General features: G+C 36.4%; 1 protein-coding gene across 2 annotated transcripts in view; it reads left to right on the top strand.

Moving 5' to 3' along the window:
* The window catches only part of SEC24B (SEC24 homolog B, COPII coat complex component), a 45234-nt gene that overhangs the window by 7664 nt on the left and 14427 nt on the right, over positions 1-23143 (top strand). Inside the window, exons 4-14 of one of the 2 annotated variants that reach the window (XM_063310054.1) lie at positions 2466-2570; positions 5192-5272; positions 6400-6590; positions 11615-11790; positions 16437-16539; positions 17043-17169; positions 18690-18799; positions 19364-19476; positions 20130-20248; positions 20638-20693; positions 21258-21464. In XM_063310054.1, coding sequence (XP_063166124.1) covers positions 2466-2570; positions 5192-5272; positions 6400-6590; positions 11615-11790; positions 16437-16539; positions 17043-17169; positions 18690-18799; positions 19364-19476; positions 20130-20248; positions 20638-20693; positions 21258-21464 — 1388 coding nt within the window. The remainder of the gene's footprint in view (positions 1-2465; positions 2571-5191; positions 5273-6399; positions 6591-11614; positions 11791-16436; positions 16540-17042; positions 17170-18689; positions 18800-19363; positions 19477-20129; positions 20249-20637; positions 20694-21257; positions 21465-23143) is intronic. The other variant, XM_063310055.1, reaches the window with a different exon arrangement.

Genomic DNA, 23143 nt, shown 5'->3' with positions numbered 1-23143 from the left:
CTCTCATTAATAATTCTGATTGTAATCTCACGTTTCTACTGGCTAAACAGCTATTGTATGTTAGTTAATAAACTCTCACTTGTTCAGTTAATCAGTCATTTCTGACTCTTTGGGACCAGATGGACCTCTTTTTGCCAGGATTGTCTGTTGATGACTGCTTTTTTAATGTCTTGTAAGCTTTGACTTGTGTCATCAGTGATAGCATCTTGCCAGCTTATTTTCTGATGATCTCTTTTACTATTGCTTTCAAACTTTCTATACATCAGATTTTTTTTCATTGATACCTGCCATTGTTTTATGTGTCCAAAATATTTAAGGCTTATTTTCATTATTGGTGCTTCCATTGAGCAATCTGGGTTTACATCATTGAGTATTGAATGATTTGTCCTTCTTGTGGTCCAAATTATTCTCAACAATTTTCTCTAGCATCACAATTCAAAGACATCATTATTTCTTTGTTCAGCCTTTTTTTGATGGTCCAGCTTCACAGCTATATGTTACAACTGGGAGAACCATGACCTTGACAATATTTACTTTCATTGTTAGGGTGATGTCTCAGAAGTTTACATTTTGTCTAAACTTTCACTACAAATGGCCAGTATCTAATAAACTCATAGCAAAAGGTATCTGAAAAACAATTTGAAGAGTTGGTCATATCTTGAAGCATGTTTCAAAACATGTATCCGTTTTAAATGTTATAAGTGGAGCCTCTTTCAGGAAAAGTCAGATACACAATATACATTCTAGTTGCTGTGATTGGAAAGTGATTCATCAAAATAGTTTTTATTTCCTTTGCTGACAACCCCATTTTTTCTCCTTTCCTGCACTGTAGTCTGCATATGCATGATTGTTTCTACATACATAATGAAAGTTATAAATCTCTAATGTCATGTTACATGAAAATTAGGGTACTTGGACATTAAGGAAAATGTAATCATTAAAAAAAATCACATGGGAAACAGTACATTCTAATGATATCAAAATATTCTATCTATGGGAAATTATACTTGATCACTGCTTATTTCAGTTCCTGAAAAACTAATTTAATGAACTTTCTGAAGCAGATTTTGATGCATCTTTGTGTTCGTTCAATTCTCAGACTTAGACTTGAGGCTCCTCCCTAGCAACTTCCAGTTCCAGATACACATGTGCAAGAATTAATGTCTTATTGTTTCTTTAATAGCTTTCTTTTGGGATATTGTCACAAGCATTCTGGTAAAAACTATCCTCCCAAACTGTCAATTGCTATAAATGGGTTGTTGCCTGCAAATAAAAGCCGTGGGTCACCTGCAAGATTAGGTGTATACAGGTCCTTCCATATCAGCTCATATTATACCCCAAGCATTAATTATTAGCTTAATACAGTTTCTTCTTACACTTTAACTTGACTTGATTGTGTTGATGTAACTTTAAGGTTTATTCAGATCTGTTCAGTGATCCATGGCTGCCTTTATATCTGCGTTTGTAAGAGTTTTGCAAAAAAGATTTTCATAGTTATCTTGGTCAAGAAATCACCTGATGTCTTGCTCAGGTGCCTCACCTCTTTTCTTTGCAAATAAATATAAGTGTATAATAAAACCTCCGTTTAATGGACCATTTGGTGGGGTGGGGGTAGAAACTCAGAAGAATCTTCAGTCTTCAGAAGCTATGGAATAAGTTTTGATGCTAAGGAATTCATATTTACCTAGGTTCTCTTGCAAAAAGTCCTTGACTGTACGGTTTTGAAACTAGGTAGACTTTAGTAGCAGGATGTGTAAGTTAGTTTCAGGTTGATGGATAATTGGAGCTGAAAAATTCTCCTTGCCCCTATGCCAAGACTGATGGATTGAGGTTGCTGGCTAATCTTTACTATTTATTATTCCTTTCATTGCTATACCACCAACTTCCGGTAGCTTTCATCATAAACCAAAACACAACATAGTTTAAAAGCCACAGTACAATTCAGCATAAACATGAAACAATAATAATAAAAATGGTAGTATGTGGTGGGGGAGGGGTTAGACCAGTATTTCTCAACCTTGGCAACTTTACGTCATGTGGACTTCAACTCCGAAAATTCCCCAGCCAGCATCCAATTCTGGAGTTGAAATCCACACATCTTAAAGTTGTCAAGGTTGAGAAATACTGCTTTATACTCCTATATCAAGAGTAGTGATTTCTCAACGTAACTTGATGGTTAAGAGACAATTTTGACTTTTTAAAATCTCTGATGATGGGTAAATTATGTTCTATTCTACTAAATTTCTCTGCCTGTTACTAACACCACAGCATTCTAGAACTGTTTGTTGACTTCTGTAAAAAGTTACAGAACTTCTCCAGGGTTAACGAGGTTGTTTTGTTCTTTGTGTTACGGTGTCCTTTTGTCATGCTTGGATTGGTGCTACTTTGATGCTTGTATTCGTGCTTTAAATTTCTTGCCTTTCCTGTGTGTCTGACTCTTGTGTTTGTGCTTTCCACTTTTACAGGCATGCAGTATGGTGGATATGTTAATAATCAAGCTAGCTCTTCAGCAACTCCCTTGTCATCAAGTTCAGATGATGAGGAAGAGGAGGATGAGGATGAGGAAGCAGGTCTGCTTTAGCTTTGCACCAGTATTTCTAACTTTTCACTTTTGATGGCATTATTCCATTTCTTGAATGCAAGAAAGGGGTTAGGGTTAGGGTAACTATCATAACTAATATTTACTATTACTGTTACTATTTTACTATCATTAAACTGTCATGAGTCTGGAGCCTAAATCATATTCACTAGCAGTTAAAAAGATTTGGGGAAATATTTGTATAAAAGATGCTAGTGCTTCATTAATGAAGTATTTTACATGTTTAGGCAGAAGTTAGTCACATGTAATTGAATGGAGCTTACTTTAGTATAAGTGGCTATAAAAATGAACATCTTCTCTTTAGTTAGAAATAGGTACACAGTATATGATATATTTTGTGTAGTTTGGAGGCTTTTTAAAAAAAAATCGATACCATAAATGTCCTTTCTTTCTTCCTTCAGCATCACTGTAAATACTGTAAAGAAACACTGCTTTCCCATTATGGAAACAGCCTTTCCATCTTCCTACTCAGGCAAATATTGCAACGTGATAAATTGTATTGTATAAACCATATCAATTGTAATTGCCAATACATTCCATTCTGCTTTTCCTGACAGGGTGACTGCATGTAATGCATAGATTATTATAATTTTAATAAATTTAGGCAAGCATCTGAGAAAAATGTCCTTGAAGATGCTTGAAATAAGATGACTAAAGACTAAATCTTTATCTATAAAAAGTGTATCTACAGCATAAATTAAAATATGAAAACGAACTTCAAAAAATTACAATAACGTTGTTAAACCTTATACACCCATGCGTGTATGTTTTGTATAGGGTGGCCCAATATAGTGTATGTATGGGAATATTGCCAACTTAGTATGTGAAAATGTGCTTTCCAGAATGTCCTAGAGATTTTGAAACTTCAGTGTAGCTCTTAAATTACAGTTGTCCTGTTTTCACCTACATAGGTTTATTCTTTATCCTAATGGTGTAGAGTAAAAAAGGTTCCGCAGTGTCAGTTTTCTCATTTTATGTCAAATAAAATGCTGTGAATTGCCAATGCCATATGTTAATGTGTTGGAACACTTTTACAAAATTATATAGTACAAGTGATTTATCTTCACAATCCATTTAAATCAGATTTAAAAATTAATATTTATTACTGATCAGCTTGTTTAATATACTCAGTCTCATCAACTTAGTAGATACTGAGAGAGTCAAGCTGTTTACAGATCAAAAAGATTACTATGAAATTTCTATTCCTGCTGCTTTGGTCATCGTGTTTATTAGAATGGTATAGTAGTAAGGTAGTGTTCCATTTTCTGTTCTGATTATTGAAAGACTGAATAAAAACACTACTGAATTAGAAAATGTTTTCATAATTGATGTGGGATAGCTATCAGGTTGTCCTGTCTCAGACATTTTATCCATTTGTTTGCCAAGTTGGAGAATTCAGTGCAGGGTAAGAATGTTTCTAGAGTATTCAAAATATATTGGAGATATTTTAACTTTGGGAATCTGCTGAAATAAATATAGAAGTCAGATATAGAAATTGGAGTGTTGATACTGAAACCTAATTTTTAGTTTGGTTTTCAGTTTTATCTTTTTGCTGAAACCCATCTAGCAAATGGCTGGTAGCATTGACTCACCTTCCACACAGCAAATATGTAATATGCCAGTATAATAAAACAATTATATAGTATGCAGAGGTCTGATGTTGGAATCTTCTAAATTTCTAGGAAGTAGTAAAGGTCATTGAGTCCAATAGGACTTACTTCCTGGTAAGTCTGTATAATAATGCAATCTTTGAGTTGAATGCATCTGTCATAATTAGTCATAATAATTTAATCACCTTTAAATGGTGATTTTGGCGTAAGCTTTTGAGGAATACAGCCCACCACCTCTTCAGGCATGTGTTTGTGTCAGATTTTCTCTGCATGTTTATACTTCGTTTTGTGAACCTAATGGCTAGGAGAATATGAAAAGTTCAGATTAAAGTTCTGAATGTAATCTCCCTGATTACATTCAGTGTTGCATTTTTAACAACACTTAAACAGCACTGTATGGTTTGTAATAGTTGTAATGCCCTGTCCTCTATCCAGATTTTCCCTTCAGCAGAAAAATCTTTCATTGGATGAAGGAAATATTTGGAGACCCCTCGTCTACTATGTGTGCATTATCTGCTGCACATTTGTTGCTACAGAACTGCTGCATGGATTAACACGGTGGCCTCTTTGGTTTATAGTTACTAAATATCAAGGAAAGTTTGTGTTTGTATGTAATGATATCCTCATGGAACGTCTATTCCTGAAGGAGGTTATTTGAACATGCATATGGAAGCAAGTAAATTTTCACTAAGAGTATTCTTTGCAGAAAATCCTTGATTACTGTTTCTCTTAAAGCTCCACATCCACAAAGGCTTCCAAAGCGTAAGAGGTTTTATGCCCTTGTTCATCTTTGCAAGTGATTCTCTAACTCAGAAGTTTCTGAATGGGAAGACATCATATATAGATACTAGCTTAAAATGTATAAAGCAAGAATAAACATTGCTAGTAGGATCTTTGTAGTTCCTTAGAAGATAGTGATAAGCATCTATCAGCATGCAGGTATTATCAGTTGAATATGTAATATATCTGTATTTTCTCCCAGCTATTGACAGCTCTTCCACTACTAGCAGCGCATCTCCTGTTCTCAACAATTATGACACACTTGAAGGTGGTGGCTATCCAGGTGAATCATGTTCTGTTTAATAATTAATATTATCAGCACTACTAATATCAACTTACAATAATAAGGCCAGCCACATGGCAGCACCTGGCCAACCTTTACTGGACTCAAAAAGATAATTAGGGATAAACCTGTTAATATTTGCCTGGAAGATCATTAGGAAATCCCAAGGCGGTAGGCTAAACTAGGAGGTCAGAAACGTCCCAGAAGAAGAGTGTGGAAAACTGCTTTGTTTTGTTGCCAAGAAATATACAAGGAAGTCTCTATGAAGGAGCAGATTCCTTGAAGGAGCCAAGACATGAAGACTTTTATCACATAACAATAATAATGCTGGCTCTAGGCACAGAATAATTATATAACTTTGTCATGGCAGATGAACAGGCATCAGAAATAGAGACATATTTTCTAGTTTCCCCACACTCTGTTTGTCAGCTGTGCCTACCAGAAGAGGGAGGGAGGGAGTTTTCTGTTTGGGGGAGAAAAGTAATTTAAATGCACCTACATCCAGCTTTCTTTCTTAAAGTGGCCAGCATTTTATTCTGTCTCATTGCAAATTTCATTCCACTCTTTAAAAACTATGAAGGTGGTCGTTTATAGAGCTCCTGGAGTTTGTCAATATGAGCAAGAAATCTTAGCTTTTTTATTTCAGACCTAGTTGTATAATCTCTCAAATGGCCAAAGTCAAAGATGGTCATTTACTATATTGCCAAAATAGAACCCCAAACCAAATTCTGTGATCCATTTACCCTCTTACTTTTATCCTATGTAGCTTAAAATAGCCTTGCTTTAAGGCTACATCAAATGAACACTGAAGATGAACAAGTAGTCTTGTAAATTAACATCGGGGGTTAAATATGGAAAACAGCTTGTTCAATTCTTTGGCTGTCTTGTTAGAAATAATTTGGAATGTGTTCAAATTATTGTTTGAATAATTTGAAGTGTATTCAGTTGGAAAAAGATATACTTGATTTGTTTCACTGAATTAGAAACAAGTCATTTTTTCATTTTACTCATTAAAGACTATAGCGTGTAAGTCTGCAGCTTTGCTAATAATAGATGTTATGCTTCCAAGTTCAGTTGTGTGTTTTATAAGAATAAAAGTGATTTTAAGACTTTTTTTCCCTGTTTAGAAACATGTTCTGCAGCAAGTAGCCCACCTCCTATTTCCTCTGTTCCTCAGATGTCTAAAGTCTCTAAGTCATTTGGGTATGGATACCCTGCTCTTCAGCCTGGATACCAGAATGTGACACCACCTTTGCCACCTCCTGCCATGCAACCCAGTAACTCTGGATATAGTTCTGGATTTTCTCAGTATCCACAGGTTAGAAACCAGAAAATTCTCTAAAACTTTATGTCCCTGATGAAGCTTGTGACAGATACATTGAATAAGAAAGCATGTTTAGATATGCAGGATTGGGGTTAGAATTTTGATGCTTTGAATTAGAAAACTAGTTCCCCTTTCTTCATATTAAATATATATTTTATGTTTTAACTCTTTTGACTGTGTATTTGGACTTTGTAATCTGCCTAGCATCTACTGGAGTGGGTGGCCTTAACAAATTTAATGAAGTAAATAAATACATAAATAGTTTTATTTTCCTAACAAAGATAGGATTTAAATCCATATTTTTATATACGCCAAAACATGCTAACATTTATAGCAAGAGAGAATGTTAATTGAAGCTAGAAAATCCAGAAGTTACCTGCTTCTGCCATTCCCTTTAACTTCTCACATAGGAAAAAAAAAGTTTGGTGTTCTCAGTAGCCTAACTGTGACTTGTAAGAACCTGTATTACTATATCTGAGGCTGGGTGGTCAGCCAGTTTAAAGAACATTTATAAAGACAGTGGCTGGTGCTCATCATAATCTTGCTCAACAGCAATTCCCTCTAATTATTTTCCTTAGAACTCTTATCCCTCTTCCTCTTAAATGGGTCAGTCTGGCTAACGTATAATCAGTTAAAAATAAAGCAGTTCCAATCCGCCAGTTTATAACCTAAAAGGACAATGCAAAAATGGAAGAGAAGAGAGATGAATATGAGCATCATTTCTTAAAGTGAAATGGCAGTTTTTATAATGGACAGTTGAACACTTAAAAAAAATGGGTAGGAAGGAACTGATTTTTCAACAAAAATCGATAGAATGGCTCCCTTGTTATCTCTCTCTGCTGTCTTCTGGGGGAAAGTTAGTAGAGCTACTATGTAAGTTGGTTTGGAACCTTAGTCAGCCTAGACTGAAAAGATTTTTTGCAAAAATTGTTTCCTTCTTTACCATGCAGAAGAAATCTGGCTATCAGATACTCACAGCTCTTAACTTTTTAGGCAAAAAAACTTCATGCCTTTTGTCACAGGTATCTATATGGGTGTCTGAATTGTACAATAGATTGTAAATTAATTCTGCTCTTTCAGATACGTGAAGTTATATACTTTGATTTAAGGACTTCAAATAAATTCATTGCAGTTCATATAAAACATCCATCTTGCATATACAATATTTTTGTCACATTTTTCTTAAATGCTGCACCTTAGGATTAGGAGGCCAATTGAGAATGACATGGCATCACACACGGGAAATGCTTTAGTGAACAACGAAGTGATGCACACCTCCATCTTTGTTGTTTATTCGTTTAGTCGCTTCCGACTCTTCGTGACTTCATGGACCAGCCCACGCCAGAGCTTCCTGTCGGTCGTCAACACCCCCAGCTCCCCCAGGGACGAATCCGTCACCTCTAGAATATCATCCATCCATCTTGCCCTTGGTCGGCCCCTCTTCCTTTTGCCCTCCACTCTCCCTAGCATCAGCATCTTCTCCAGGGTGTCCTGTCTTCTCATTATGTGGCCAAAGTATTTCAGTTTTGCCTTTAATATCATTCCCTCAAGTGAGCAGTCGGGCTTTATTTCCTGGAGGATGGACTGGTTGGATCTTCTTGCAGTCCAAGGCACTCTCAGAATTTTCCTCCAACACCACAGTTCAAAAGCATCGATCTTCCTTCGCTCAGCCTTCCTTATGGTCCAGCTCTCGCAGCCATATGTTACTACAGGGAACACCATTGCTTTAACTATGCGGGCCTTTGTTGTCAGTGTGATGTCTCTGCTCTTAACTATTTTATCGAGATTTGTCATTGCTCTTCTCCCCAGGATTAAGCGTCTTCTGATTTCCTGACTGCAGTCAGCATCTGCAGTAATCTTTGCACCTAGGAATACAAAGTCTTTCACTGCTTCTACATTTTCTCCCTCTATTTGCCAGTTATCAATCAAGCTGGTTGCCATAATCTTGGTTTTTTTGAGGTTTAGCTGCAAACCAGCTTTTGCACTTTCTTCTTTCACCTTCATCATAAGGCTCCTCAGTTCCTCTTCACTTTCAGCCATCAAAGTGGTATCATCTGCATATCTGAGATTGTTAATGTTTCTTCCAGAGATTTTAACTCCAGCCTTGAATTCCTCAAGGCCAGCTTGTCGCATGATGTGTTCTGCATACAAGTTGAATAGGTAGGGTGAGAGTATACAGCCCTGCCGTACTCCTTTCCCAATCTTAAACCAGTCTGTTGTTCCGTGGTCTGTTCTTACTGTTGCTACTTGGTCGTTATACAGATTCTTCAGGAGGCATACAAGATGACTTGGTATCCCCATACCACTAAGAACTTGCCACAATTTGTTATGGTCCACACAGTCAAAGGCTTTAGAATAGTCAATAAAACAGAAATAGATGTTTTTCTGAAACTCCCTGGCTTTTTCCATTATCCAGCGGATATTGGCAATTTGGTCTCTAGTTCCTCTGCCTTTTCTAAACCCAGCTTGTACATCTGGCAATTCTCGCTCCATGAACTGCTGAATTCTACCTTGCAGGATTTTGAGCATTACCTTACTGGCATGTGAAATGAGTGCCACTGTTCGATAGTTTGAACATTCTTTAGTGTTTCCCTTTTTTGGTATGGGGATATAAGTTGATTTTTTCCAGTCTGATGGCCATTCTTGTGTTTTCCAAATTTGCTGGCATATAGCATGCATTACCTTGACAGCATCATCTTGCAAGATTTTGAACAGTTCAGCTGGGATGCCGTCGTCTCCTGTTGCCTTGTTATTAGCAATGCTTCTTAAGGCCCACTCAACCTCACTCTTCAGGATGTCTGGCTCTAGCTCACCGACCACACTGTCAAAGCTATCCCCGATATTGTTATCCTTCCTATACAGGTTTTCTGTATATTCTTGCCACCTTTTCTTGATCTCTTCTTCTTCTGTTAGGTCCTTGCCGTCTTTGTTTTTGATCATACCCATTTTTGCCTGGAATTTACCTCCAATGTTTCTAATTTTCTGGAAGAGGTCTCTTGTCCTTCCTATTCTGTTGTCTTCTTCCACTTCCGCGCATTGCTTGTTTAAAAATAATTCTTTATCTCTTCTGGCTAACCTCTGGAATTTTGCATTTAATTCGGCATATCTCCCCCTATCACTGTTGCCTTTTGCTTTCCTTCTTTCTTGGGCTACTTCTAGTGTCTCAGCAGACAGCCATTTTGCCTTCTTGGTTTTCTCTTTCTTTGGGATGTATTTTGTTGCCGCCTCCTGAACAATGCTGCCAACTTCTGTCCAGAGTTCTTCCGGGACCCTATCTACTAAGTCCAGTCCCTTAAATCTATTCTTCACCTCCACTGCATATTCCTTAGGAATATTAGTGAGCTCATATCTAGCTGATCTGTGGGTCTTCCCTAATCTCTTTAGTCTGATCCTAAATTGTGCAAGAAGAAGTTCGTGATCGGAACTACAGTCAGCTCCAGGCCTTGTTTTTACTGACTGTACAGATGTCCGCCACCTTTGGCTGCAAAGGATGTAGTCAATCTGATTTCGGTGTTGTCCATCTGGTGAAGTCCATGTATAAAGCCGTCTCTTAGGTTGTTGGAAGAGAGTGTTTGTTATGCAGAGTGAATTGTCTTGGCAAAATTCTATCAGCCTGTGTCCTGCTTCGTTTTGTTCTCCCAGGCCATACTTACCTGTAATTCGAGGTGTCATTTGACTGCCCACCTTAGCATTCCAGTCTCCTGTGATGAAAATAACATCTCTTTTAGGCGTGTTGTCCAGTAGGTGCTGCAGATCCTCATAGAACTGCTCTACTTCAGCTTCTTCAGCATTTGTGGTTGGGGCGTATATTTGGATCACTGTGATGTTAGATGGCTTGCCCTGAATTCGAATTGAGATCATTCTGTCGTTTTTTGGGTTGTATCCAAGCACTGCTTTAGCCACTTTACTATTAATTATGAAGGCTATTCCATTTCTTCTGTGGTCCTCTTGTCCGCAGTAGTAGATCTGGTGGTCATTTGATGTGAAGTGGCCCATTCCAGTCCATTTCAGTTCACCGACGCCCAGAATGTCTATCTTTAATCTTGTCATCTCACCAATAACCACATCCAATTTGCCCTGGCTCATAGATCTTACATTCCAGGTTCCAATGGTGTGTTGATCCTTAGAACATCGGATTCGCCGTTCACCACCAGCACCGTCGGCCACTAGCCGTCCTTTCGGCTTTGAGCTAGCTGCGTCATCACGTCTGGGGCTAGTTGAGCTCATCCTCTGTTCCTCCATCTACATCAGCCTTAAAACCATGTTGCCCTGTTTGCATGTTTTGTCATATTCTGTAGTATTTAATTACCCACAAGATAGGCAATCTTGTAATTTGGTAATAAAAAGCATTTTCACCAGTTGTGTTTCAGATGATCTAACAAAGGGTAGGATGTCAATAGCCTCTGAAGATTTACTCAGAAATGGTAGAAATTTATAGAAATTCTGAAGATTAATATGCCTATCAGTAGATCTGCATAAATCTAATTTACACAGGTATGAGTTTGGAAGGAGGTGGGGAAAATATGGCTCATGTTTTCATAGAGAGAGATCTGCTTGTGGAAATTGGTAAAAGCAAGCTAGCCTTCCCTGGCAGGCCCTCATAATCCCACCATCACTGCTACCACATTTTCAGGTTGAATTGAAAATTGGGCAGAGTTGGGACAGAATGTTTATCCATCTGAGTTTTGATACAGGATTGCTTTTGTTCCCTCTCACTTCCCATTTTACTCAGCAGCTGGTGAACAGCTGTTGTGAAGAGGGCATTGGGTTTTCGGGGAAAGAAGGAGGGCAAAAATGGGCTTCGATTTAGTTCTGTCTTATAGTGGTCTTCTGAATCCAACTCAGAGTGGGATGGAACATCTAAGTTTTGCAGAATAGTAAATAGAGTTGAAGTTCCTGGAAAGAGTTACTGGGGATGTGAGGAAGAGGGGAGGTTGAACAAATTCTGATCAAGGCATTAATTTTTAGCTGTATTGAATGTTTATTTTAATGCTTTTTTAAAATGTCTTTTTTTCCAGGTATATCCTACCATAAATCAACTATCAGCTAGTTTGGGAGGACTTAGTATACAGCAGCCAGAAAGTCTGAGACCAGTGAACCTTACTCAAGAGAGAAATATTCTGCCAGTTGCTCCAATTCCACCTCCTATGCCTAATTTAAACTCTGATCTGAAAAAATTGAACTGCAGCCCAGAGTAGGTATAAGATGACAATTTTTTGCATGTTTACAGTTTAATTTCCCTTGAGAAAGTGGTCTTAGAATGTGTCCTGGTTCCATCTCAACAAGAGAAATTCAGTCACTGTATGTACCTTGGGCATCTGCAGGGAGACAAATGATGACATTTGCGCAACTACATAATCAAATACTACAACTTGCATCAGATGTCAGGATACAACTTGACAAAGGTGGTGTTTGCATAATGATGTCACTGCACATGTAGTGTCATTTTTATGTCGTCATGGTTTGCTATGGGTGCCACTGATATGTACCACATCACTTTGAAATGTATTCTGAAAACATGACTAAAAGGAATTAAGGATGCTTCTTTTTAGTCCTTCCACATTTTAGTCTTGAATGCTGTAAAATGATAAGTGCTGAAGTCAGAGAAGAAATTAGCATATGTGAAGGAAAACAGGAAAATTAATTTTTATAGTTACAGATTTCTCAGATAAGTGTTTGTTGAAATCAGCAGGTCAAATCTGTTAATATTTTTAATTTTAAAACAAGGCTTCATCTGAGCATGGAGAAAAATTTTGGGCAAGGAATTCCTTGTCCTAGTGCATATATTTTGGTTGGATGAATTGTTTCTGCTTTAAACTTTGCTTTTAGTTCTTTTAAGTTTATTGTTTTTTTCAATTTATAGTTTTTATTGAGGTTTAAAAGTATTTACAATTGGATTTCCTAAAAGAAAAGTACAATAAAATAACAGTTAATGAGTATATATGTAAAGTATGTATAATAATTATTATATACCATATCCTTCCCTCCAATCTAAACTGTTGTATAATAAACTATTATTTTGTATATTGTTGTACACTGACTCCTATGATTAGTGCACATTTCAAGGAAGGAAGGAAACTTTTTTTTTTAAAGAGGGACAGGGAAGAAGGGAAAAAAGAGACAAATTAATAAAAATTCCACATCTATCAAATTTCAAAATCATGTAACATTTTTCAATGTCATGATCATTCAATTTTTGAAATTATTTTATTAAGAATTTTGATTATAATAGTAAAATCTAATACAAACTAAACTTAAAGAGAAGAGAAAAGATACAAAGTGCAAGGAAAAAGGAAAAAAGAGAAGAAAGAAAAAAGTAAAAATATAATACAATACAATACAATACAATACAATACAATGCAATACATAATATAATATAATATATAATATATAATATAAATATATGAATGACTTCCAATATTCATGATGAGTATAAACAAATTTAGTGACTTTTCGCCCCCTAAATAAGGTAACAAACAATTACCTCTTCATCCCATAACCCATCCCTTATCTGTAGACAAATACATAAAGCATCATTTTTTCAGTCCTGGTGTCAGCAGAAAGTCCATAAAGGGTTGCCAGAAGTAACAGCATATCTTGTTTTAACCTTGATCAGAATGAATGAATATTTTCATGACGGTAATTGACCAGAATTGCAAACAAAAACACATTAAAAATAAAAATAAAGAACAAAACAAGATAAAATATTACAATTGGTGATGGGTTCATCAGTGGGTAATTAAAGTCTGCCTAATTTTATACAGGCAGTATAACAAAATTTAGCTACATTTAAGGAGACTGAATCATGCTGATCTGACAACAACAACTGTACATAAAAAAGATCAGAATTTCCCGGTTGTTTTACCAGGTAAGGAGTTATAAGGCAGGTCCTTGAGTCCTTATAGAGGGTATAATATACCAGGACATGAGCTGTAGTTTCAACAGCCGCTTGTCCACAAGGGCACAGTCTCAGCTCATAGGAAACCTTTTCGTATCAGCCTTCCAAAACTCCTATGGGGAGAGCATTTAAGTGTGCTAAAGTTAATGCTCTTTGGAATTTGGAAACAGTTATGTGGTTCTAAGTATCTTGTTGGTTTGTAAAAAAGGGCTTGACTGCTCAGAAAAATGTTCTTAGGCAAATCAGACTGGTCCTGTTGGGCTTCCAGGTCTTTGATTGATTGATTGATTTATCAAGTTTTTATCACTGCCCATCTCCCCCCCCCATGAGGGACTCTTTGATACGTTGTTTGTATACACTATACACTGAGTGCATAGTCTTGATCAAATAAACCAACTTTATATTCCTTCCATTTATTTCTAACAGTCTTAATCTTTAGTTCATTCAAATATTGTTCTATGATTTGCTTTCTCTTCATTTCCTCTGTGTCCCATCACACAGAGTTCTTCAAGGCTTTAACAAGCCTCTTTTGTAAATCCAGTAGGAAAAAATTGTCCTGATCACTCTCTTGGTTTATCATTTGTATTTCCCTTTTGAATTTTAAAACAGCCAATTTCTTTTGTAGATCCAGTGAAACATCCTTTTCCAAGTCATTCTGTTAGCCTGTTGGTTGTAAATCTACTTTTGATACCACCTCTATCTTGTTAGATAAAATTTGTTCTTGTTAGATAAAATTTGGTCATTTCTTCAATAACATTTTTGGATATAGTCTATTCATAGAAGCAGACATCATTACTGACATTGTTGATATTGTGGCTACTAATTTCTGACACCATTCTTCGAAAGTCGTCTTCAGTATTTTCATTGTTACAACATTTTGCATTTTATAGAGTTGGATTCTTTCCCTTACCTAAAATCTTTAGTCCCCTCTAGTGTCCAGTTTTTAAATCATAAATTACTTATCTCTGTTAGGTCTTCCAAAATCCAAAACAGAATCTATTTTCCACAAGAAGCTGTTTGTACTTTATAATTAATCCCAAAGTCTTACTGTAAAATTTTCAATATTCCAAATTTATCTGGACCCTTAGTCCATTTATAACTTTCTAAGATTAAACTCTTATTTAGCTTTTTGCTGTTTATTTCAGATTCTTTAAGTTCTTAAGCTTACAATTTTTCTTTTGTTCAGGGTTGAAAAACTCACCCGATGAAGATCTTTCAAACTTGTCATTCCAAAGGTCTCTAATAGTTTCAGAATGGTTAATAGGCAATTTCAAAAAGTGATTAGAAAGTGAGGTTTGCAAACTTAGTGTCCTCTAAAAGGCTCCACCACAGTTGCAACCAAAATGGCTAATCCCTTTGGCCTGGTACTCAAGCCTGCAGAAAACCGCTATCCTGTGGTCTCCTCATGAGGAGCAGCTGTTTGGAGCACATGTGGGCAATCTCCCATTCTCTCCTTATCCGGAGAGTTTCCAACAAACCAGTCTACTCACCGGTTCCTTGATCTTTGCCCCAGTTGTTGGCTCTGCTTTTGCAGAGCCATCTTCAGCTTGCTGTGCTTCCCCCAGAAGTCCAGTATAAATTTTTGAACAGTGAATTGAACCTAGTCAATGTAGAATCAGACTGTCCAATTTTGTCTGTCCTTTGATTGAAAGTCAAAATGCTGAGAATTAACAGATTTCATTAAGCCAATTTTCAGAATCTGAGATATAATCACCTTTTTTGCAATGCTCTATACATCCAAAGATTCTCATAAACTTTAGATATATCATAAATCTCATAATCAGTGAAACTCTATACACACACACACATACACACTGTACACACAGGCACACATACAGAATTATATAATACATTCATTCCCTTCTCACCCCTATGGGTTGTATGTGTCTTCCTCAACCTCGGGTCCTCTACCAGAGGCCTGGGAGTTTGAGGGTCCTGCACAGTATCTTAGCTGTTCCTAGCACTGCACTCTTCTTGACTGAATGCTTTGATGTTGCTCCTGGAATCTGTTGGAGCCACTCTCCCAGCTTGGGAGTCACAGCCCCGAGTGCCCCTACCACCACTGAGGCCACTTTGGCCTTCACTTTCCACATCCTCCCTAGTTCCTCCTTCAGGCCCTGGTACTTCTCATTCATTCATTCACATTCTTTCTCTCTCTCTCTCACACACACACACAGACAGACAGATAGATAGTTTAAGAAAACTTTAACATCTATGACCCTTAGCTACCTTTCAAAAACCTGGTTCAGTATAGTTATAGTATCTGTCCAATAGGGAATTACCAGTGGACAATTATATAACATGTGAACTAAAATTCCTTCAAATTTATTATGTTTCCACCATAGAAAGGATGTCAGCCAACCCTTTTTAAATATTCTTTGAGGGGCATAATAAACCCAGTAAATAATTTTTGGTGCATTTTGGCAAATAATTCCTTATGTAAGACATATCTGACTTTCCTTAAAGCCTGAAGCCATTGATTGGGCAAGAGAGTATATACAATTCTCCATTTCACATTTCTTTTATACAGTATGTCCAAATTTGTTTTTGTATTTTAAAACATTTGTTATAGTAATAAATTGTCAGTTTAATCTCAATAGACCTTCTCCAATGCACTCAATGCCTCTGGAATTTCCAAGGCCACAATAACAATAAGCATACATGATTTTGCATTGTCTAGGACAGTGTTTCTCAACCTTAGCAACATTAAGATGTGTGGATGTCAACTCCCAAAATTCCCCAGCCAGCATGCTGGCTGGGGAATTCTGGGAGTTGACGTCCACACATTTTAATGTTGCTAAGGTTGAGAAACACTGGTCTAGGATCTTTGGCAAGTTCTGGTTAACAGTAATGTGGCTCTTGAACACTTAGGACTTTTTCTGTAGAACAATCAGTACTACTGATAACAACAATTGATATGTGTGTTTATGATTTCTCTGTAGCTCATTCCGATGCACTTTGACAAATATTCCTCAGACTCAGGCATTGCTGAACAAAGCAAAACTTCCCTTGGGGTTGCTTCTACATCCTTTCAGAGATCTAACGGTAAAACAACTTTTTATTGCCACAAGTTTTACTTAGCTAAACTTGAATAAGGTGATCGTGTTTTTTGTTTATATATTATACAAATATATTAATTTTATGTAGTGCAGTAATAATTTTTAAGTGATGGAAGCTGTAATTATGTTGGCTATTAATGGTCAGTTGTCTTTGAAGAAAAATACACCATTGAAAATTGGGAAAATGTTTTAAAGAGAATATTGCTATTTACAGATTTAAATCTATTTACTTGAATTCAGTGATTTTCAGTAAATCTTAAAAAATTAAATTACAGTGTTAGTCTTTATAGCATTATCTTCTATGGGTGGCCTGACTAGCTTACTTGATTTGTTATCTTACTATAGAAGAATACTTGTTTCTAGTACTTAATCTCCGAACAGTAAATGATCAACTTATATTTGTTGCTGGCAGTCTACATTGTTTCAGGATAAAAGACTTATGAAAAAGGTTTCCCTCACATTAATTCTAGAATTTTGTTGCTTTATTAGCAATTGCCTGTGATAACATCAAACACCATTGTGAGGTGTAGATCATGCAGAACCTACATCAATCCTTTTGTGTCTTTTATTGACCAAAGGAGATGGAAGTGTAATCTGTGCTACAGAGTTAATGACGGTAAGTATTGGTCCTTCTCCAATATACTCAATGTTTCTAGAGTTTCCCAGGCCGCATTTCAGTTATAGTGGGATCATCTTTGTGTGATTTGGAAATCTACTTCTGAGAGAAGGATGCCTGTTGAAGGCAGTTAAGGTGGCAGACAGAAAAGAAGAACAAAGGTTCACTTTTAGAACTTCCAGTTGCTGCTGTAGCAAAAAGCAAGAATGAAGGAAAAAGAAGACAATATGCTGAATGTGTTCTAATTAAGATTTTTTGCTGGTATACTACCCATCCCCCTGCTCATCAGTCTGCCAGCTGAGCTGTCGGAGATTGTCCAGTAGTTGGTGGTAAGAAGCTCTGTATGATTGCTCTGTCAATGTAAGTATACATGCCACAGCAGCTCAGGACTTCAGTGGTAACAGTAAAGCTATCCTGTTCTGTCATCAGCTCAAAACATGTAATAGGAGGCGTTCTGGATATGGTCTACCCAGTCTGGCAGGAGAATGTGATCTGAAAGTATGTGCAGTTATCCCAAACAAGCCCTTCATCTTTTCAGCTAATCCTGGTGAGGGAATTGATCATTGGTATGGATAAGCATTGGTATGGATAAGGCACAATAAAGTGAGATCCAGATAAGATAGGTATTCTGATAGTATATATAGGGTAGCATAAAGGTGGTTTTTCTGGGTAGAGAGTGCTTGCTATACTTTGGATGGGGTTGCACTCCCAGTAGAGGATATGGAGTACTCTTGGGTTCATCATTGTCACTGGAGGTCCAGATGGCTCTGATAGTCTGGAGTGCCTTTAATCAGCTCTGTATACTTGTTCATCCATTTTATTTGTATGCTGCCTATTCTCAAGAAAAGCTTAAGTTGATATATACTGTATGGCCTATCTGAACAGAGATAACCTTGTGGTAATTATTAATTCTATAATAACCTTCCTTTTGGATTATAGCATTGTGTTCTAGTTTTATATCTAGTTACTGGATAAATATTACCTGAGGTCTTCTTTCAGTTGTGCGTATTAAATGAGTTGAGGCAAGTGGCTTTGTGTCTTTCATAGAGAAGCTTACCTGATGTTCCAAGTTTCTCAATTCAGTATTAGAAAATCTTTTTGCAGGCATTGTAACAATTGTTCTGTATGTTTTTAGATTTCCACACTGTTTTATTCCTAATTTAAATGATTGTATATGCTGTTTTTTCTACTTCTTGGTTTTATTTTGCTGTTTTTTTTTGTTACTTTACCAGTAGCTTTCTGGAGAGCTAAGGTTCTTTGGTGATTTAAATGAAATACATTTATTTTATAATTTAGTTCCTTTTTTAATATATGATTTTTATTGAAAAGGAAGATAAAAACTAATACAAACTAATATAAAGCAAGGAAGAAAAAAGAAAAAGAAAGCAAAGAGAAAGCAAATAGTGTAAGAAAAGAAAAAATAGTTGAAGAAAAATAGAAAAGAAAGAAAAAAAGATACAAAGGTTTCCAATATTCTTCACAGCAGTTATAAGTACAATTATATTTATTTTATAATTTAGTTCCTGAAGAATTTATGTACAATCCTCTGACAAGATCCTATGGAGAGCCTCATAAGCGGCCAGAGGTCCAAAATTCTACAGTGGAGTTCATTGCTTCTTCAGACTACATGGTAAGTTTATAGTTCTAAACGTAACTAGACAGCCCATGATCCATTGGGTCATTGTTTCAGAGATATTTCCTTACCAGATTCCTCAATGTCTTCAACAATGGAAAAGTTCCTAAAAATTCAGGGAGATATTCAGAGAGGTATCTGCCTATGTTATTCATATTGAACTGTATAGCACAGTCAAACATCAGGAATTGACCACAGGAAATGTTTTATGACATTTTGAATTATGTCATAAAACGTTTTATGATGATTTTTATGTCATAAAACACTTCATAAAATTTGCCAGATTTCAATTCCATGGGAGTCATGGATCCCTGATTTTGGATGCGTTCTGTAAGTTACCCCTTTTGAGGTTCCTTGGTTCAAAAATTGTTGGTCTACGATGCACTGTTTCATCCAGTTAAAGGTTACAGACAAACAGACATGAGAGTTCCAGTAGAATATAGATAGATATTTTATAGGTCTGTGTATATGTAAAAATGGGGGCTACAGAAATGGCAAAGCTGTTTTATGGCTATAACCAATCTAGTAAGCCCATTAGTAAAAATCAATCTTATTTTACAGCTTCGTCCTCCTCAACCTGCAGTATATTTATTTGTGTTTGATGTGTCCCATAATGCAATAGAAGCTGGATATTTATTAGTTGTGTGTCAGTCTTTGCTGGAAAACCTAGACAAGTAAGAACTTTTTCTACTTTTTGGACATAATAGGATTGGCAGTTGCTTTTTAAAAGATAAAGAAGATTGAGGGAGATGAAAAGATTAAGAGAAAGTTGTGCAAATGCTTGAGAGAAAAGAAAGCTTTGCTATCTTAAGAAATAGGTAGTATGGCAATAGGAGCTGCCATAAAAGAAATCCAACTCACTTGCGGTTTTTTCCATTTGAAATGAAGTGTTTAATGGTAATTGTAGTTGTGGGGCTGAGCTTCTTGGTGAGAGTGTACTATAGGAAACAGTCACTTACCTTTAACAGCATGTTGCTACCATGTTCAACCCTATATTTAATGAAAATCCAGGCACTGGGAACTTAAATTTCTCCTTTCTTTTTCCATATCTCGCCCCACCACAATTAGCTGCAATTTGAGATGGCTAGCTTTCTATTTAGTAAACAAGTAGAAGAGGGAGAATATTTGAACCAACCATGTGCAGGTTTCATTCATAACTTCTAGATCCATAACAGAAAGTAGTTAATAATGTGTTAGGTAGTGTTCATTGGGAGAATACTATTTTCTAAGATAGATCAACTATCACTTACTAGCATTAACAATTCTGGAACATGCCTCTGTACTGAAGGAACTTGTTTGTTTTGTTTTGTTTTGTTTCAATGTTAAGGTTGCCTGGAGATTCAAGAACAAAAATTGGTTTCATAACATTTGATAGCACTGTTCAGTTCTACAATCTGCAGGAAGGATTATCACAGCCTCAGATGCTCATTGTTTCAGAAATTGATGGTAAGATGGGTAGTTATCTGAATAACTGGAAGAATAAAAATGAGAAGGACTAATGCAGAATTCAACATGAGTTAGCTCACTTTAAAATGTTACGGAATAATACAACTGTGTGGAAAATACTACTTCAGTTGTACTAGTTTGATCATAATGGAATTGAGTGGTGTTTTCTTTCCAGAATTCATATCTGCAAGCTAATCTGAAAACGAGTCAGGACATAATAGAGTATTGTTAAGGAATAACACATTTGTTCTCTTTTGCACATACAGAAATGTAATTCACTTGTAAAAGTGCATTAAATTTGCATTTGACCATTTTGCTGTTTTATTATACTTTTAAAATTATATTACATTAACATAAAAAATCAAGAGTGAAACATGTCTTCTCCATAGATGTTTTCCTGCCTACACCTGATAGCCTACTTGTTAATCTGCATGAAAGTAAAGAGGTAAGATGAATTAAAATATAATGGCATTTACAACAATAAATGTTAAAATGAAAATACTCATGGTAGCTTCTTTGCTTTTGATTAAATTAATTTAAGAATAGTAGTGTTGAAACTAAGATGGCATCTTAACAGGTCCTGCATCTTTCCAGCCTTGTTTTCATCTTTATCTTAGAATATGCATTTTGGCTTTGCTTTCTATGATTCAATATAATTTAGAGACTTAGAAGAGATTTGAGCAGACAAAGCAAGGCTTTTGCTGTGTTCAGAACTTGAAAAGACCAACTGGCGTAGCACAGATGAAATTTATCCAGATAGGTCAGCATGCCCTGGAATAAGATAGGGACCACAGTTGTGCTTGAGGGCAAATACGTGTGTGTGTGTGTGTGTGTATAAACACACACACATACAGTATTTGGTTTTTGGGAATCTTGGATTTCATTTAGAAGAATCAGATTCATAGATCACAGCTGAAAACTGACTATTTAGAAATCTAGAGTTGTACTGAATAATATGCTTTAAAAGTATTGCTGAAATTTCAGTGTTCTTGCTCATTCTATTTTCCAGCTAATTAAAGACTTGCTGAATGCACTACCAGATATGTTTACCTACACAAGAGAAACACACAGTGCATTAGGCCCAGCTCTTCAAGCTGCCTTTAAACTGATGTCTCCAACTGGTGGGCGTGTATCTGTGTTTCAGACACAGTTACCTTCTTTGGGCACAGGATACTTACACTCCCGGGAAGATCCTAACCAAAGATCAAGCACCAAGGTATTTTGTCTCAGATAAGGAATTAGGCAGGTGGAAGTGTTCTGTAGAAACATTAGCCAGCACACTGATTGAGAATCCCCGTATTCATTCTAATGAATCAAATGTTGAGTGTTCAAACTGTACGTGATGCTTGCTGGAATCTGACATTGTAGCCCCAGCCTTCTTATTGTTGTGGAACACTGTCCAGTCTAAACTAATATATCATTTGTTTAATCACATAATTTGAACAGATCGCAAAACTCATGGAGGAGGATGTTACATAATGGTCCTTCATTAACCATTTAACCTTCAGTGGTCTTTGAAGGTTAAATAATTTTCTAGACAGTATATGAACAGCCTCAATATAGAACTTGGAAATTTCCATGAGTTTCCTTGTAAAGCGCTCTACGTGGGGCTGCCCTTGAAGAGTAGCCAGAAGCTTCAGCTGGTGCAAAATGGGCAGTTCTGTTTGCCTCTAGAAGGACATATGTTACACCTCTGCTCCACGTGTGTAACGTATGTCCTTCTAGAGCTGCACTGGTTACCAGTTTGCTTCCAGGCCCTGTTCAGGGTGTTGGTTTTGACTTTTAAAGCCCTACATGGCACAGGGCCAGGTCATCTGAGGGACCGCCTTTCCTCAATTACATCTACCCGTCCCATCAGGTCCATCAGGAGAGGCATGCTGTGGGTCCCATCTGCAAAAGAGTTCCATCTGATGGGACCTTGGAGGCGAGACTTTTCTGCTGTGGCACTCGCCCTCTAGAACATCATCCCTCCAGAGGTGAGGTTAGCCCCAACCTCATGGCCTTCCGGAAAGCCCTTAAAACATGTTTTTTTCAGCAAGCCTAGGGATCCCCGGGTAATTAGAGAGTCTGTGCATTGGCTGTATTAGGTGTAATATTCTCCCACTTGCGGTCTTGTTTTTATCTATTTTCATCATTTTGTTTTTAATTGGTTTTGTAGTATGTTTTAATAGGAGGTTTTATTGTACGTCTCCCAGAGTCACTTCATGTGAGATGGGTAGCCATATAAATTTGACCATTTAAAATAAAATAAAATAAAATAGCAAAACAATAATTTATGTTTGTCTATCTGAGCTTCAGGTGCTCATAAAGTTATGTAATTATGTTGAATACCTAAAATGCTAATTTTCAGCTTATTTTTTAAATAATCATCATGTGATATATTGTAAGTGATGTACTGAATGTCTGGGATAAATATAGGGAAAGAATAAGCCCTTAGTAAGAATTTCCCCTGTTGCTTTGCTATAAAATACTTATCTTTATGAAGAGAAAAGCACAAAGAAATCCACTCAGTGGAGGATTTGTTTCAGTAACAACTTCCAGTTATTAGAAGATGAAGATAAACACTCTTTAGATTCTTTATTCACAGTGATTTAGTTCACCTGATTGGTTTCAATACCTTCAAATAAATAGCACAGGATTTTTAGATTAGAGTAGACTTTTAGTAACATGGATATAATCTATTGTAGTTTATTTCTTTCTGTGATTTATATTATGCTGGCCACAGTTCCTGATAGTTATGCTCGTTTAGAGTTTAATCGCAATTTTCAGACTTTTAAAATGATATGATATATTCAGTTATTCACAATCACCTGATGATATACTGGGAAATTAAAAACCCTATGGCATTTGTAAATCCCTTGTTTATTTGTTTATATTTTACTGTCTAATCTCTTA

The sequence above is a fragment of the Candoia aspera genome, chromosome 8, assembly GCF_035149785.1.
Source record: "Candoia aspera isolate rCanAsp1 chromosome 8, rCanAsp1.hap2, whole genome shotgun sequence".
Taxonomy (NCBI): Eukaryota; Metazoa; Chordata; class Lepidosauria; order Squamata; family Boidae; genus Candoia; species Candoia aspera.
The sequence above is the reverse complement of the archived record's forward strand: the minus strand, read 5'-3'. Positions and strand labels throughout refer to the sequence as shown.